The following is a 17173-nucleotide window of genomic DNA, read 5'->3' as shown; positions in this document are numbered from 1 at the left end:
AACATGAAAATAAACACATCCTACAATTCATGGCTACATTCTCAAATACAAGAGGCCAGATTCAACCTTCTGTCGAACTGTAATATCCAGTATAGATATGGCATATATAAATCACAATGCTAATTTACACTAGTATGCAAGTCATTTCCCTATAATAAGAATGTTTACAAATAGGCATCAAATAGTGGTTTAATGTAGCAGATTGTACTGATGATGTGATGAGTTGTTTGGAGTTCCCAAGGAGACCCATGGGTGTTACACTAATTGCTGCTAAGAATGTGGATCCCTGTGTTCATGACTGGCTATAAATCCTCCCATCCCAGCAGGCCAGGGAATTCCTCGTCAGCTTGATGTAAGAGAGGCTTTGTTATTGACGGCTGTGATTCTTGCTAAAGGGTTAGCTACAGGAATAATTTATCTGATTGGCAGTTGTGTTTAAGATATGATATGAACTGAGCTATGCAATGTCATTCTAATACTGCAGCTATGGCCTTAATATGGGATCAATTTAATCTTCATGCTGTAAGGTAAAGGGGACTGTGCCTTATACATGAGTTCATTCTTTTTTTGTTCCAATTTTTCTCCCTTATTCCCCTCCTCTTCTGAAGGTGCTGGGGTATGGTTCAAAAGATGTGCAATGATTCTTTAGTACCTTGGAAAGTAGCCATCCTTCCCAACCACTGTCTGTTGGCTTTCTGAAATTTGAAGTTGACTTTTTACTTTTAATACATTATGAATTCTTATCTATGTAGATGAATTATTCTGGGAGTCATCCAACACTATTCTGCGCACACACACACACACACACACACTAGCGAGTCCTTGCAGGTCTAAAAGAAAAGGTACATGCAGACTATGCTTACTGTTGGCTAAAAGGTGATTCTGCTGGAGTGGGCTAAGCAGGTGTGTGGCTGCGAGATTGTGTTGACCAGACAGTGTGGCATGCTTGACTACATGCTGTGACCCTGTGGTAGTGGGTGACTGGAGTTTCTCTTTGTCCCACGAAGATTCACTTCCACCTGAAGTGCATGAACAAATGGATCATAAATTAGGTAATTAAACACAACTAGAGAACACTTGCTTCCTCATCTTGGCAGACTGAGCAATTGAGTTCACGAGTACAGTTGAAACAATGCGTGGATATCAAACACGGAGAATGTAAGATGATACCTTATGTGGAACTAAGTTTTGTTAGATTATTTGTGGCTATCATAACATATCCGGTTTATAGTGTTGTATTTTATCAGCACTGACTCTGATACTTGCTGTTCAAATAGGCAACATGAGACCTACAGTAAGTATACTTTAAATGGGTTTAATCATGTGCCTGAAATTTCAATTCGCTTTTATTCAATTTATTTACAACATTTGAGACTTCAGATATTAAATGGTTATTTCATTTTTAACGTGATATTTCATCATTTGACAAACTTACACTTTGGGTAAGAATTTTATAGGGATTTCATTAGCCACTTGGCAACTAAAATACAAGTATAGTAATCTCTAATTCAGGAGCTGTCATAAGAATAATAAAAATACTTGGGAAGCTGGGTCTATGTACACTTCATATTGTAATATATGCACCTGTGAGTATGCTCACAAGTTTGTAGACCTGTTGCAGTGTGAGTGGCTTAGCCAGTCACGTGATGTTCACAAGACTCAATAAAATCTCAGTCAGTTCAGTCTAGGCCATCCATGATGAGGTATGCAGTTGTGAGCCCAGTGAATGAACTGGTAATGTGTAGTGTGATTTTTAAACCTTTGTTAATAAACCAACTAGTTCTTAATAGCAATGTGTTGCTATGAATTCTTAAGCAAAGAACCCATGAAGCAAATACTTTACATAGCTTTATTTTTTTTTCAAATTATGTATGTGTTGTTTGAAGATGAGATGAGCTTTTTTGTGCCACTTGTGAAAAGATGGCAGTTATGGGTGTGCCTTGTATGCATATCCCTGGTAATCTATGAATGCACAATTTTCTCACTCTAGCGAAAAAAATGCTCAAAACATGATCAGATAGCACCACCAATACACCAGTTGTCAAATCGCTGGAGAAATATCACCAACGATGTCTGCGCAAAATCCTACAAATTCTCTGGGAGGACAGGCGCACCAACATCAGTGTCCTCGTCCAGGCTAACATCCCCAACATTGAAGCACTGACCACACTCGATCAGCTCTGCTGGGCAGGCCACATAGTTTGCATGCCAGACACGAGACACCCAAAGCAAGTGCTCTACTCGGAACTCCTTCACGGCAAACGAGCCAAAGGTGGGCAGCGGAAACGTTACAAGGACACCCTCAAAGCCTCCCTGATAAAGTGCGACATCCCCACTTACACCTGGGAGTCCCTGGCCAAAGACCGCCCTAAATGGAGAAAGTGCATCCAAGGGGCCGCTGAGCACCTCGAGTCACAATGCCGAGAGTGTGCAGAAATCAAGCGCTGGCAGCGGAAAGAGCGTGCGGCAAACCAGTCACACCCACCCCTCAACAACTATCTGTCCCACCTGTGACAGAGTCTGTGGCTCTCGTATTGGACTGTTCAGCCTCGATTCCGATGGACTGCCTATGATGATGATGTCTATCTCTACACCACTACAACTGTGTTTCTCCTTTTAAGACACATTTTCAACAGCTTCCATTGCAACTTTATTTAATGGCCTGTGAAATGCAATTTTTCTGAATTAACAGCAATTTATGTAAACATGATAATGCCTTTGTTTGACACATATCAGTATATCTTGTGGCCAATGTATTGGTACAGTGCTTTAAGGATAGCAAGTTGCTTTGCATTCTGATCACAAACTGCCCCCCTCCATATGGACCATTGCAATAGGAAAATGGATTAGCCTCCTGAAAAGTCAAGTCAAGTTAAGTTAAAGAATTGGGATATAAAATGGGTTTCTTTGTGGTTTCATTTTTGAAGGTATAGAGGTCTCATTTTTATAATACTCTGGAATGGAAAATATTCACACGTTTTGTTTCCAGTACTGTGTATTAGATATTTACAGTAAGTACTGACTGGTAAATAATAGACAATGTCCAAAAGAAACTTGATCATCACAAAGTAAAATAATTTAAATGACATTACTAGATCGATTACATCTACATTGTTGGGCACTGTAATAAATGACATCTAGTTTAATATTCATCAGGATTTTTCTATTATTCACATTCTTTACGATAGTCTAGATTTATAAATATACAAGATCAAAGAAATGTGTCTTACAAAGTGATATAATTTGTATAAAATGCTCCAACTCAAATTTTGATTTTTTTTTGCAATCTTCTGCTTCCAATTATTTAAGTGCTGTTAAAGTAATTCAGTTGTTTGAACACAATGTACTAGCGATGCTCAGTGGAGTAGTCATGTTGGAAATTAATATTTTTATTGCATACTGGTGCATCGTATTTAAAATGAGAACACATTAAATTGGTAATAGAGAAATCTTAAAATCAATGTGCATGAGATTGCTCATTATGCAGAGAGAGATCTGTGGGTAAACAAGCAGGTGGTGTTTTTCATTATAGATTTGAAGACTGATTATTTTTGATGATAATATGAATTAAATTTCTTCTCTGTAGAGTTCTGACTATTACATAAGGGAACATTCTTAATAGACTGAGAATGCCTACAGCAACACTAATGGCTTTGGTAAATACCTGAGGCAAATGTGCTGTCACCTTGACATCCATGATTCACTGGATGCTTGCAGAGTGTTACTTGTAGTGGTGTATTAATTATAACCTTTTGACCTTAAAGTAACAATGGGCTGCCTTTCATTGTGGGTTAACATTTGGACTAAGTCTGAAACCAAGTCAACTTTATGGCAGACTTGCACCATAGTGTGAAATCAGTATGTTATTTGTGTTTGTCTGAGCTTTTCACTGAAGAGGAGACATCTGAGGTTTACAAAAAGTTAGATGTGGAACATCATGTCGAGTAACATGGCGGGGGGGGGGAGACAAGATTCAAACTAGCAAAAGGCAAAGTTAGGACTCATGTCAGAAAGTTATTTTACACACAAAGTGTGATTAATACTTGGAATGGACTACTGGTAAAATAGTGGAGGTTAAATCCCCAGAGTCATTTAAGAAACAATTGGATGTTTTGTTGGTGGAACTGAAGGGCCTTTCTGGATTGGATAATCTTGGTTGGGTGGAATGGCCTCCTCATCCATATCTATATCATCTAGTGCAGTGTAAAACTCCTGCAATGCTGCAAGTTGTACCTGCTCTGGGTCAACCAAGCCCCTATTTTGTTCTGTATTCTAGGAAGACATTGATGTAAACACTGGTCAATTAGCAACCTGTTCCTCTGGGTTTCATGTTTGTAACATGCACAATCTTTGTTCCCTTGATAGACAAAAGAGCACATTTTATAATTTAAAAATCTCGTGATAATTTAAAAATCTAAGTATTGAGTTCAAAGCTTCTAAGTCTAGATGCTGAGGTGCTTGCCAATGTGTGGCCACTAATAAGATCAATAAAAATCAGTCTTTATGTTGAGGCATACTTTCATTCAGGTTGAAATTAGCACAAAATATGGCTTACACCACCACAAAAATAACATTGAATGTTCTTCAGAATGACTGAATACGAGCAGCACAAAGCCCCGTTTATTCCGCGGGGGGTATTTATAACGAATTTGCAAAACAATTTTCAGTGCGCACGAACGTGAAAGCGGGAGATCCCAATCTGGCTCGTGAGTGCACTATAGCTAAGTGATGTGAGATTTCCATCCCGGGACACACTCTCTCACAGGCTGAGTTTACACTAGCTGCAGCATAACTTCATCCTTAATTTATGTCTGTTCCACCACAGCTGTTGCCGTCCTCAGAAGCATCTTTCAAAATGCGTTAAACCTCAGCAGAAGGCCAAGGTAGAAAATCAAAAGCAACGTTTCAACATTTTTTTTACATATGTGTAAGTATCTGTAAAAGATTTTCGCTATATGATAAAGTCAAATTAGTAGTGGGTCTTGATAACTGACCTGTATGATGCCTAGCTTGGTATTGTTGGGCCCAAGTTTCGGCCTGCGTTGCTCCTATTTCTTTGGAGCAACTAGTTTAGAATGGAGCATCTTAGAAATTGCAATTCTTGGCATTTAGTTTGCTCCAGTTCTAGTCAGTTAGAATAGTTTCATTTTAGAACAGATTTCTTTTCCAAAAGGGGGCGTGTCCAGCCACTTCCACCTGTTTTGCAAGTTTAGGCAGTGAAAACTTACTCCAAACTAACTTAGAATGGAGTAAGTGTAGATTTTTGTATGCTCAGAAAAACCTTGCCTACATTTATAAATCAGGCGGAGGGAACGAAAGATCGGGGGGTAGGGAAGGGAAGTTTACAAACATTAAACACTTCACTTTTACAAATAAAGAGCCATCATCAATAATAAATGATAAATAAATCAATAAATCAACCAATAAATCAATCAAAATAAAATTTAAAAATAAAATATTAAAAAAATAATAAAAAAATCAATCAATAAATAAAACATTATTTCTACTCACCTACTACAGCACCGGTAACCCTCCAACAGTGTGCTGGGATGGTCCCCCAGTGTCTCTGTCAGTGTCTCTGTGTTTCTGACAGTGAGAGGGAGGGGAAGGGGGAGAGGAGATGAGGGGGAGGAGAGGAGGGGGAAGAGAGGAGGAGAGGAGGGGGAGAGATGGAGAAGGGAGAGGGAGAGCGAGGAGGTAGGGGAGGGAGAGGAGGGAGGGAGAGCGAGGAGTGAGCGGAGAGGAGGGAGGGAAGGGAGGGGGGAGGGAGAGAGGGAGGGAGGGGGAAGAGGAGGGGGGAGAGGCTAAACGGGCCGGGCTGCCGCTGACGCCGACACTTAGGACGGGGCCCGCCCCCTGCGAGATGCCGGGTGGGCCCGCCAACGACATGGAGGGAGGGAGGGGGGAAGAAGAGGGAGGGGGGGGGCAGAGGCTGAACGGGAGGGAGGGGGTGAGAGGCTGGCCGGGCTGCCGCCGACACTTCGGGCAGGGCCCGCCCCCAGCGAGATGCCGGGTGGGCGGGCCCCGCCGACAACTGGGAGGGAGTGGGGGGGGGGGAAAGAGAAGGGGGGGGGGGAGAAGAGCTGGGAGGGGGGCGGGAAGAGAAGAGGGGGAGGGAGGGAGGGGGCGTAGAAGCGGGGGGAGGGAGAGGGGTGGAAGGCTGAACAAGAGGGAGAGAGGGGGGGAGGGAGCTGAACGGGAGGGAGGTCCAGTCCGATCTTCGCCCGGTGAGCCCATTTGGCCAGGGCTAGGGTCGGGCCCCTCCCATGCAGCTTCGGGGGCCTGAAGCTACTAAACATGCGCGCACACGCTAGCGCGCATGTGCAGAGGTCCCGGCACTGTTTTCAGCGCCGGGACCTGGCTCCGCCCCCGACCCCTTGTGCTGCGCCACGCCGAGCACGAAGACGTCCCGAGGGGACCGGAGAATCACAAGGTAAATTTTTGGTGCCCTTTTTCTTCCAGAAAGTCGGCGCACCTTATCGAATGCGCCCTTTTCCAGAGGGCGGAAACTTGGGCCCATTAACCCTACAAGGTTTGTTTAATTGGAATATGAGCTTTAATATCACAAAAAGATCTATAAGAAAACATATTACAAATGTTTTAAAAGCAAATTTGTTGAACAGACCAAAGCAACTAACCAATTTAAGGAAGATCTGCTTTGCTTACAAGTCCTCTGATGAAAGGAAACGATTTTATTATTTTGCCTATATTCTGCAGGTCTTTGCACTTAAACCCTTGAACTTCTTCAGTATCTATTAATTAAAAGATCGTTGTTGGGGCCCTAGAAATTCCTTGGATCCTCAGAGTAAGCCAAGTAGATTCTGTAGCATATGAGCATACATTCTGCAGCAAGTCTGCCCAGAGTTTGGGGACATATCTATCCCCTAAATACTTTTGAAATAATGGATCAAAACAGTGCTATTCAAAAAAATTGTGCATTTTAAACTGTTGACTTCGGACCCACATGCACAGTTTAGTTTTTTTGCAGTAATAGCTGACACTTAATATCTTGATGCCTCACCTGACTTTTCAACTAGCTAGGTCATTGTTACCAGAGTAATCAATATCTGATGTACCAATATCAAGTGTTCTGAATCTGTTGACATCGGTATTTTAATCCCGATGGATTTCGGGTTCATTACTTCCCATTTACCAGCTAAAATGGACAAGTTTCTGCAAAGCATGTTGATTAAGGAGCTGCAATCAGAAGGACTTCATAATACCTGTGCATTGCACACCTTGCACACTACACATTCATGTGAAGTATGCAAGGATTGAAATGCAAAGGGATAGAGATGTATATCATTGGGGATCGGAATTCAGATGTCACCTAAAACTATTCAGATTCAGTGGTCTTCTAACCCAAGTGTTGGCACCATTGTAATTACAATGGGGTAAATAGGGGAAGGGAAACATCAGTGAAGAAATTCTACAGAAATTCCACAGTGGTGCTTAATTCCTTGCTAATTTCCAACTGAATTGCAGTGGACTCAGGTCCCTGATCATTGTAAATAAAGCAGGAAGATTTATTTGGAAAGAATGGGTTTACAACTTTGTAACATGTATCGAATACAGGAAAGCTTCAACCAGAATTGGGTTTCCTGATTTCCTTCACCCTTTTCATTTATTTAGTTGTGGCTCTTTGGTTTGTCTGTATGTGGTGGGAGAGGGTGTTGCAGAGATGTGCTCACCATTGTATGGAGCATTTTCTGCCTACAGTGTTATTAATGAGCACTTCCAAGTCAGATACAGCATTGGCCATTGCACTTCAAAAATATGCCTCAAATTGGGCAGGATAATAACAGAAATGGCGAGGAAAATGGGGAGGCGAGGTCTACTATTGTGGAAGCAAGTCATCCTCGTTTCGAGGGACCGCCTATGAATGACTGATTGCCCCAACCTTGATAGCCATCCTCCCACCACTGCAAGGAGCTGCTGACTCACTTTCCCCACTCACCATATCTAAATTCTAACAGGGGGTGGGGACTGGCCTCCTGGCTCAATTCACTCCTTCCAGCCCAACTACCACTGCATCCCGGGACCGTCTGGTGGAAGGTGGTGTAAGCCCAGCATAGCAGCAGTAAGGCCCCAAAGTTCTTTAAATGGAAAGAGAGGACCTAGAAGAGGCCTCCTCTCTCCCTCCATTTCTGCCCCAAAGATTCACCTATTCGGGTCTCAGTCTTGGCTGAAGCCGAACAAGAAATCTGACACACTGTCTTCGGGGCGTTCTGACCTTTTAAGAACCTTTGCCAAAAAACTGGGTCAGGGTTGTGGCGGTGTCAGAGGGTGGCCAGAACACTCCTGCCAGAACACCACTGCAAAGAGGAGAATCTAGCCCAAATTGTCAACAGTTTTGTGCTACAAGCACACACTCTTTAAAAACGGTGTTGAGACTATCCAAACATATTTTTATCCCATCATTCAAACCTAATGTGTAACTTCGCTGATCTGTACGGATGTTACCAGTCCCAAGTGGTGCAAGTGCTCTCTGAACCATTGGTATGTTACAGCTGCTGTACATTGAAAGAGAGATTATCAAATTGCAGTGATTCCATCTGAAGTCATGGGTGTTTAATGTATGTTGAAAGCCAGTATTTCTAGAATGAGCTTAATTGTAACTCAGTAGTTGCGTCACAATCTATCTACTAATAGTAATAATTAATGTTCCAGTCTGCTTTATGCTGATATAAGGGATTCAAGCTGATGAAAGCACTCAGCTGTACCTCATGTTTTAATCAACTCTCTGACAGCCATTCCTGCATAAAGCACACTACAGTGGTCATTATAACCATATTTAACCATCGGTCAAGTGTGTGAAGATATTATCATAATACTCAACATTTAAAAGATTAATATCAAGAAATGAATATTTAAATCCATACCTGTATTCCAAAACATTTAATCTTGTGAATCTAATCGCAAAGTGCCCTACGATTTTCACTGAAGGGCAGTGTGACTTGATAAAGGGTACCTGATGGTGATCTGATGTTGTACTGGATCCAAGAACAGGCAGACTTAAACAGCACAATATTTGATTTTTTTAAAATTACAGATATGAATCAGAAACTTAATGGGAAGCTAGGACTGAACAGCAACAATGGAGATGTGAGCAGATTGGTATACAGTACATTGTAACTGAAGGTCCTCGGTTGGTTTGAAGGTTGTGTTTGCAGCTCTTGTCTATCAATCAAGCTGCCCCTACACTCCCTCACAATGTACTGTGCTGCTGCACATCCACATTGCTGCTTAGGTTATACCTAGTGCTAAGAAAAAACACTCACAGTTCTGGAACTATAGTCAAAGCGTGCTGTTATATATGTATACTTGTATTTACTCTGTACAGCCACCAGAGAGCTCATCCCCTGGAGTCCCAAGGGATCCCATAATTCCTTGGGAGCACAGATATTTAAGGAGGCTTCACAGGTTGGAGAGGCACTCTGGAGACCTGCAATAAAAGACTAAGGTCACACTTTACTTTGAGCTCACAGTGTTCAGTCTGACTCTTTCTCCATACACAACAAATAGCGACGAGATACAGATAGCAAACCCAAAGATGTAGAGAACAGTGGGCATCCTGGAGAAATTCTCGGAGGGGGATGATTGGGAAACTTTTGTGGAGCGACTCGACCAATACTTCATAGCCAACGTGCATACCATGATAGCGCAAATGTGTCACGTGAGATTGAAATCAATGATCCTGTATTTGTATTAAATTATGGACAAGGTCCCAAATGGCTTCTCGGCACTGTCGTGGCCAAGGAGGGGAGCAGGGTGTTTCGGGTCAAACTTTCAAATGGACTCATTCACCGGAAACACCTGGACCAAATCAAACTCAGATTCAGAGACTATCCTGAGCAATCCACCTTGGACCCTACCTTTTTTGATCCCCCAACATACACACCAGTGGCAACCGGCACCACGGTTGACCACAAAGCAGAACCCATCATCCACAGCTGCCCAGCAGGGCCAGCTGCACAGCAGCCCAGCGAGGGCCCATCAAATGATTCAACAACACCAGCTTTCACACCAAGACGATCAACCAGGGCAAGAAGGGCCCCAAATCGACTCACATTGTAAATAGTTACACTATTAACTTTGGGGGGTGGGGGGAGTGTTGTTATATATGTATACTTGTACTCTGTACAGCCACCAGAGGGCTCATCCCCTGGAGTCCCAAGGGATCCCATAATCCCTTGGGAGCACAGGTATTTAAGGAGGCTCCACAGGTTGGAGAGACACTCTGCAGACCTGCAATAAAAGACTACGGTCACACTTTACTTTGAGCTCAGTGTTCAGTCTGACTCTCCATACACAACATGTCCAACTTGAGGGAAATCTTGCTGAGGATGAAGGCTCAGTCAAGGGCCGACAGCATGAGGTGCAGGGCATTTAGTGGTTTATGTGGGATGTTTTACTACATTTAAAAACACTATATTATTGCAAGCTGTTATATCATAGGCACTCAGAGCTGTGAGTTATTACCGGCCCTACACATATTCTGTTTGTTATATAGGCAAAGATAAGTTGGCAAGTCTGGTTAGTATTTTGTGGAAAGATAAGAAAAACAGATGTAATGCATAAAACCCTGGATGCAATTACACTTTGATACAAAATATATCGAAACACAAGTTGAGAGCATTTGCTCAAAATGATTCTCCTGAATTGTTGGTTATTGTAAATGTGTTATGTAACATAGGAATGAAAAGTAAATGAGAAAATGATGCTTAGTCAATGTCTGTAGACCTTGGTGAAAACTGAAACTAGGTCGCTGAAAGAGATTGATGTGGGTGACAGCGCTACTTTAATAGTCTGGTACAGAAGTAATGGACAGTTTTCCTTTATGTGGGATCTGCGAGTCAGATGGGAGAGGTGCCCTGAGTTACTTAATATAGAGATGTGATGTATACAGGTATTACTGCAGGAATTTTAATTTGGAGGTGGGGGGGTGCAGTTGCAATGAGTTCGGGGACCCGGGAGGACGGGATTCCCTCAGGCTCTGCCGAATTTAACGGCAGGGCTTGATTTAATAGTTTTAATTTCTGTTTTCCACTCGCAGCCAGCCAGCTGGAGAGACTCGCTGGCTGTTGGGCAAGCAACAGGCCATAGAGAGGTGGGAGGGAGGAGCGGGAGGGGCGGGAGAGGGAGAAGGCAGTAAGGGGCTGAAGGCTGGAGTGGGTATTCGGAAGTCTGGAGGTGGGATCGGAGGCCAGGGGGGGGGGACAGGAGGTGGGAGGTTGGAAGGCCAGATGTAGGATTGGTGGGCGGGGTGTTGAGGTCTCGGTGTGTGGGGGGAGTCTACGATCACAGGGGGTTGGCGAGGTAGGAACACTAGATCCAGCAGGTAAGCGGAAAGGCACATCTCCTGCATCCAGCACTCCTTGCCTCCCTTTAGCTGGTAGGTTCCCTAAAGGCTGGGAAGCCCGCCTACCCACAATTAAATTTAAAATGTTGGATCACCATGAGGCTCGCAGTCTCATTATCAACATTCATGCTAATTCTTTGGGGGAGCACAGCCCATTTAACGAGTTGTGCATCCCATTCATTTCTCGTTTATGCATGGTTATTTCAATTGTAAAGTCGTTAAGTGGCCTGCGTGGGATTCTGAATCGCTGAGGGGCTATGCAGCCGCATAGCTTAACGGACACATAGCTGATTATATTGTATGAAGTGCCAAACCCGCCTCCTGGGAGCGGATTGATGCCCACTCCCTGTCCCGCTTCCCTTAAAACCCATAGGTGGGAGGGTTGGGTCGGAATTAAGATTTCTAACTCTTTATCCTCCCACCTGATCATAGCCCACCCATTTTGGGGGGTAAATTCCTCCCTGACAAGTCTATTGAGCTATATAGATTATTATGGAGAAGCTCGGGACTTGATTTCGCTGTCAAAATAATGGTGAGTATTAAATAATGGCGCTTGCCGTTATTTATGGGTAAATGGTACAGCAACTTCAGGCGAGGAGAAGATACGCGGTTAAATGCGAATATCCTAAAATAGCTGTCTGAGATGCTGTTGGCTTCATGGAAACAGCATTTCACTGTATGCCTCAACATTGATGTGCATTGAATGTTGTGAAGTTGCTGTATTTGCGCGGTCGATACGAACTAAACCCGCCACAGAGATTCAGGTTAGTAATTACCAGCATATGTACTCTTAACGGCGTGATAGTGTTAATCACTGCCAATCAACCTCTTTGGCAATGAAAATTAATTATAAGTGTGGAGTCTCGTTCCTTCAGGTTGTAAATTGTTTTAGATATTAAGTGTCAAATTTTTAAAAAATATGTATTTTATCCTTTGTCCCTTTTATCTCTCTCTCTCCTAATCCAGTATTTCTTCCCCTCTCTTTTTCTCTTTCTGTACTTGATTTGACACTGAATTCATCTGCTTTAATTCACCCTCCTTCTCCGGTCCTCCTGCTGTTTATTCCCAATCCTAAATTTCATTGGTTAAGGAGATACCGGGTTGGTTGCTCTGTTAACTCGGGTCACAGATGCCCGGTTTCCTTCACTACGATGTTCTCAGCTCGCACTTTCAGCAACTTTGTGGGCAAATATTTTTTGAGCTGAAGCATGCAGGGGCAAGTATTACTAAAGGTAAACACCATTAGATGCCCTGCTACAGCAAATTCTGGCCCATTATGTATTTTCTGCTGTGTAAAGTTAGGGAAAAAAGTCCAAATTTTCCACTTCAGTGCTCACCAACTCACTGTTTTCCACCGATTTAAAATGAACACAGGACATCACTCACTGGTGGGCACTGAAGTAGAAAATCCTAGCTATATTCTTTAACTACACCTGCATTGGTTTCTAAATTTTAATAATAATTTTTTTAATTCTTTAATTTTACACACTGTTCCTGAATTGAAAATTAACCTCAGCTTCAGGTCACAGTAATGAAGATGTACTCTAGTTTTTTTACTGAAGGGATCCTGAACTAGTTCACTGAATCAATGTAATACAGAAACATTTGAAAGACCTTAGGCTGAATTTTCGGTTGTCTAACGCCTCGGTTAATGGGATAGTAGGAGGTTACTGACCCGGAGCGCAGCGTTTAGCACCCCGACCGAAAATTCATTAGAGGCTCACCGGATTGCAAACCAGTAGCGCCTGGCTGCTGACGATCGCTCCAATCATGACGTAGTCCTGGTGCAACACCCACGCTTGCACCACGGTTGGAAAATTAGGTGCAGCCACCAAGATCAATGACTGGAAAAACAGTCGGTACAGGCTTGCAGCGTCGTTAACTGATGGCTACTTAAAGGGATGAGGAAGCGCTTCTCTTGGAGGTCACAGTCAGTGCAACATTTCCACACAGCACGGTTGTGAGCCTCCAAGTTTACAACAGCAGACAGAAATAATAGGTCAACTTGAGAAAAAGTGATTTTGAAAACATTAATGGGTGCATTACCATGCGGTGCCTTTGAGACTTGGCTTTTCCCAGGATCTGAATTGGAGTTCGGAGCATGCACAATGACTCGGTTATATTTCGTCCCAGCATTTTCTTTAGCACCCCCCAAGCTCTGGTGCACAATGGTTGATTTAGCGCCCCGTCAGCTCTTCAACCGATTCTAACAAAATTCTGGGCGGAGGGCGCAAACTTTTTCAAGGCGCTAAAATTCCCACTCCGCCTGGGTTACCGCCCCAAATGAGGCACCACCGAATTTCTCGCCCCTTCTCTATTCAGGAGCTCCTTACTTTCCTCAGCGGTGTAGAGTGGGCTCAAAGTAGCGCCTAGCAAACTCTGCTCTAAAGAGGTCGGGATGGAAGAAGTGAGCAGCCCTAGTATCACAATTGGCCAGATTTTGCTTTCAATGGTGAACACATGGCATCAGCCGTTCATTACACTTGCATGTGCCCTTAGACTTTCGATGGGCTTTTGCACTGGAACTTCTGGTCAACCGACTATTCATAAAGCACATCTCCTCTACCGCACATCTGAGACCTATGTGAAAAGGGAAAGCAACTGTCTATCTCCTCCACCAATCAGATTGAAGAATCATTAATGAGCAGTGCAGAGTCCGATACAGGAAGTGTCAGTCAGAATGCCAAATCAAGTACAGAAAGTGAAATAGCGAGGGAAAGAAAGATTGAATTAAGAGGGAGATAACAGAGACAGAAACACATTTAAATGTTTTTGAATCTCCAACAATAATTAATATCAGAAGGAGTGAGATTCCACACATGTAAATGTTAATTTTCAGTGCCGAAGAGGTTGTTTGGCAGTAATTAAGACTTTATCACATTGTTAAATGGATATTTAGACTGGAATGGACAAGCCCTATCCTTTTCTGGTGCATTTAGTGGGCTGGATTTTCAGTTCTGCTCATTTCAGGGCGGTCATGACAACGTGGCGGTAAAGTTGCGCCCGGGAAAAGTTTGCGCCTCAGTCAGCAAAATTCGTCAGCTGGGCCCTGATGGTGGGGTGGAGCGCTAAGGGAGGCGTTACAGGGTGCTAGGCCGGCTGAGCAAGTGAAAATCTCAAGCTAAACAGCCGGCCTCAGAGCGCTCTGAGAGGGAAAAAAAACCTGAAGAAAATCCACCAAAAACATTCCCAATAAATAACTCACGCCATCACAACATAATCGTAAAAAAATCTATTACTTACCTGAGGTCGACATTACTTACCTCACTGCAGCTTGGACCACCAGCTTTCACAGGCGGGCCCAGCACGCCCTTCACGGAGCGTCACGGATCGAGTGCCAGCCAAAAATCGAGCCGGTGTCGCAACCAGGGGCGTTGCACACTGGCTTGCCTCTTCTGGGCGGTAACGCTCCGCGCCCCGCCAAAACTGGCACCGAATGGTCCAGCGGGGTGCTGGAAGCTGGCCACTTGCCCGGAAGTGCTTACTGCCACAATTGCCGCCCCTCCGTGGTGCTAACAGGAGCCAGAAATGCAACCAGTGCATTTATATTCAGTAAATACAGCAACTTCATGCCATTCACTGTATTTCAATGACAAGTCCCTGGATGAGGTACCTTTATAATGCAGCTTTTTGAGGAGCAGATCAACTCGGACAGCAACTTCCTGATTTCTGCATTTAACGGCACATGTTCGCTCAAAGTTGCTGTCCGATTTTTTGGATATTAAGGGAATCAAGGGATATGGGGACAATGCAGGAAAGTGGAGTTGAGGTAGAAGATCAGCCATGATCTTATTGAATAACAGAGCAGGCTTGAGGGGCCGAATGACCTACTCCTGCTCCTATTTCTTATGTTCTTATTTGCACATGAGTAATGATATCTACCGCAAAATCTGTCCCAATGATCCAACATGGTGCTCTTCTGAGGTAAGACTATTGTAGACTCGAACTATTTTCACTAAGCAATAGAGCACTTTACTGGGAAGCTTGTGGAAATGATACCATTTGAAGAAAAATGAAATGTATTCCACTGAAAATTAGTTAAAATTTGGATGAATCATAGCAGAACACTTCATTAGATCCGTCTCTAAGACACAAAATGCATAACTATACAGTAGTTATGTTCATTTATGGAATACAAAAAGATGTATGTTTTTTTATTGCTTTTAATAACATTTTTATGAGTACGAAATAGGATTTAAGTGTTTATATTGGGTCTGTCCCATAAATCTTGACAGTGTGTCTTTTTAAAAATGAAAAGTTTTATGGGTCTCAAGTCATAAACATGTAGTTTTCCTGGGACATATAAAAATAGAAAATGAATTGTGACTGTTCATTTTGCAAACAAAGCCTCCCTCCCTCCCCAGGCAAGAATGTGTTCTAGCATTTTGCTTTACGTGCGTGTGTATGTGGAAATTCAAACAAACATGTTCCTGCCCAGAGGGCTTCAGGTGTGACTTTTACTCTGGCTCTGTCACAGGCTCTGGCTTACTTGTAGTGAAAGTGTTTGCATCAAGCTGAACCAACCGTGTAACATTCCATTGGCTGCTGTGACCGAGTGTTAGATATCCAAACATTCGTCAGATAGAAATTGGGGCGCATGCAAGGGCTTAAATTATTGAGTTCAGAAATATAACCTGATTGCATGCTAAAGTAATCAAATGCAATTATGGTCATTTCTCTTAAGTTGCTCATCATTTGCAAGCCACGGTCTGGAGATTTTTGTGACGATGCCCATTGTCAGAACACATTTTTCTCAACAGTTGTGTGATGCATGGTATAATACAATTGTATAGAAATGCATCTGTATTAAGTGCAGTTTATTAAATGAAAAGTTTATGTTCTCCGAGGAAATTGTACGGAACCCATGGAATTACTTTTAGGCAGCGATGTGCACTGTGCTAAGAAATTGTCAGATTTTTACTGGCGTATATCTTAAAGTCTGATTAATGTGTAACTTCCTTCTCAAGGATAACACCATTAAAAGTATGGTGCTGACATTTGCTGATATTGTAGCCTATTGTTTAAAAAGGAAAGGGCCCCTCAAATATAATGTGGGAAGATTTTCCCCTTCACGTACTTTTCTATCTTTTGCTCCATACGCACAATATTCACATGCCCAGTAGACATGCTGAAGAAAATATAAAGCCCGTGGTGATGTTTTTAAGAGAGGCCAATTCCAAAAATTCACCAAACAACTCTACAAAAGCAATTAGTATGTTGACCCACTCAGTCTGATAAACATTCCCTTAGGTACTGACTGGAACCCCCTCGTCCAGAATTTAGCGATGTAACACGCAGCCGTTCTATCATGAGGGTATTTCATTGTCACTGAGCAATGGGGATGGACTGAAGATTGGAAAACAAGTAGGATTCTTCATAGATGTAGGGGGGGAGAGAACAGTTAATCCTCGTACTGCAATGGTTGATGCAACTGGCAACAAGAATCTGAGTAGGTGGGACTATTTCGCTCAGCACTTTCGTGACAAACGGTTCCTATCTGAATGCCTGGCGTGCCATGTTCTCATACCATAACACCACTTGGGTGATTATGACAGCTAACATTACTAGTATTACCAGAGCTTGCTAACAAATTGCATGTGTTTGTCATATTTCTTCTGAGCAATGCCATCTGCCAGAAGTGGCATTTCATGGCTCTTCACCCTGCTCCCTGCCAAGGAATCATCTGGCAGTGCCTAATGCTGCACAAAAAAGGGATTAAGGATGAAATACAACTGAGAATATTGATAATTTTCTGTAACTGGTGAAGAATGAAGATGAATGAGGTGGCGGAAGGAAAAGCAATTAGTTCAC

At 43.0% G+C, this 17173-nt stretch overlaps 1 protein-coding gene across 15 annotated transcripts in view; it reads right to left on the bottom strand.

The window, feature by feature from the left end:
* The window catches only part of dacha (dachshund a), a 425557-nt gene that overhangs the window by 137696 nt on the left and 270688 nt on the right, over positions 1–17173 (bottom strand). For 10 of the 15 annotated variants that reach the window (XM_070883036.1, XM_070883037.1, XM_070883039.1 and 7 more), the window contains one exon: positions 864–1019. The exons of the other annotated variants lie outside the window; for them this stretch is intronic. In XM_070883036.1, the coding sequence (XP_070739137.1) occupies positions 864–1019 (156 nt within the window). The remainder of the gene's footprint in view (positions 1–863; positions 1020–17173) is intronic. 15 annotated transcript variants of the gene reach the window in all.

Source organism: Pristiophorus japonicus, chromosome 6 (genome assembly GCF_044704955.1).
Source record: "Pristiophorus japonicus isolate sPriJap1 chromosome 6, sPriJap1.hap1, whole genome shotgun sequence".
NCBI lineage: Eukaryota > Metazoa > Chordata > Chondrichthyes > Pristiophoridae > Pristiophorus > Pristiophorus japonicus.
This window is presented reverse-complemented; position numbering and strand designations above follow the sequence as displayed.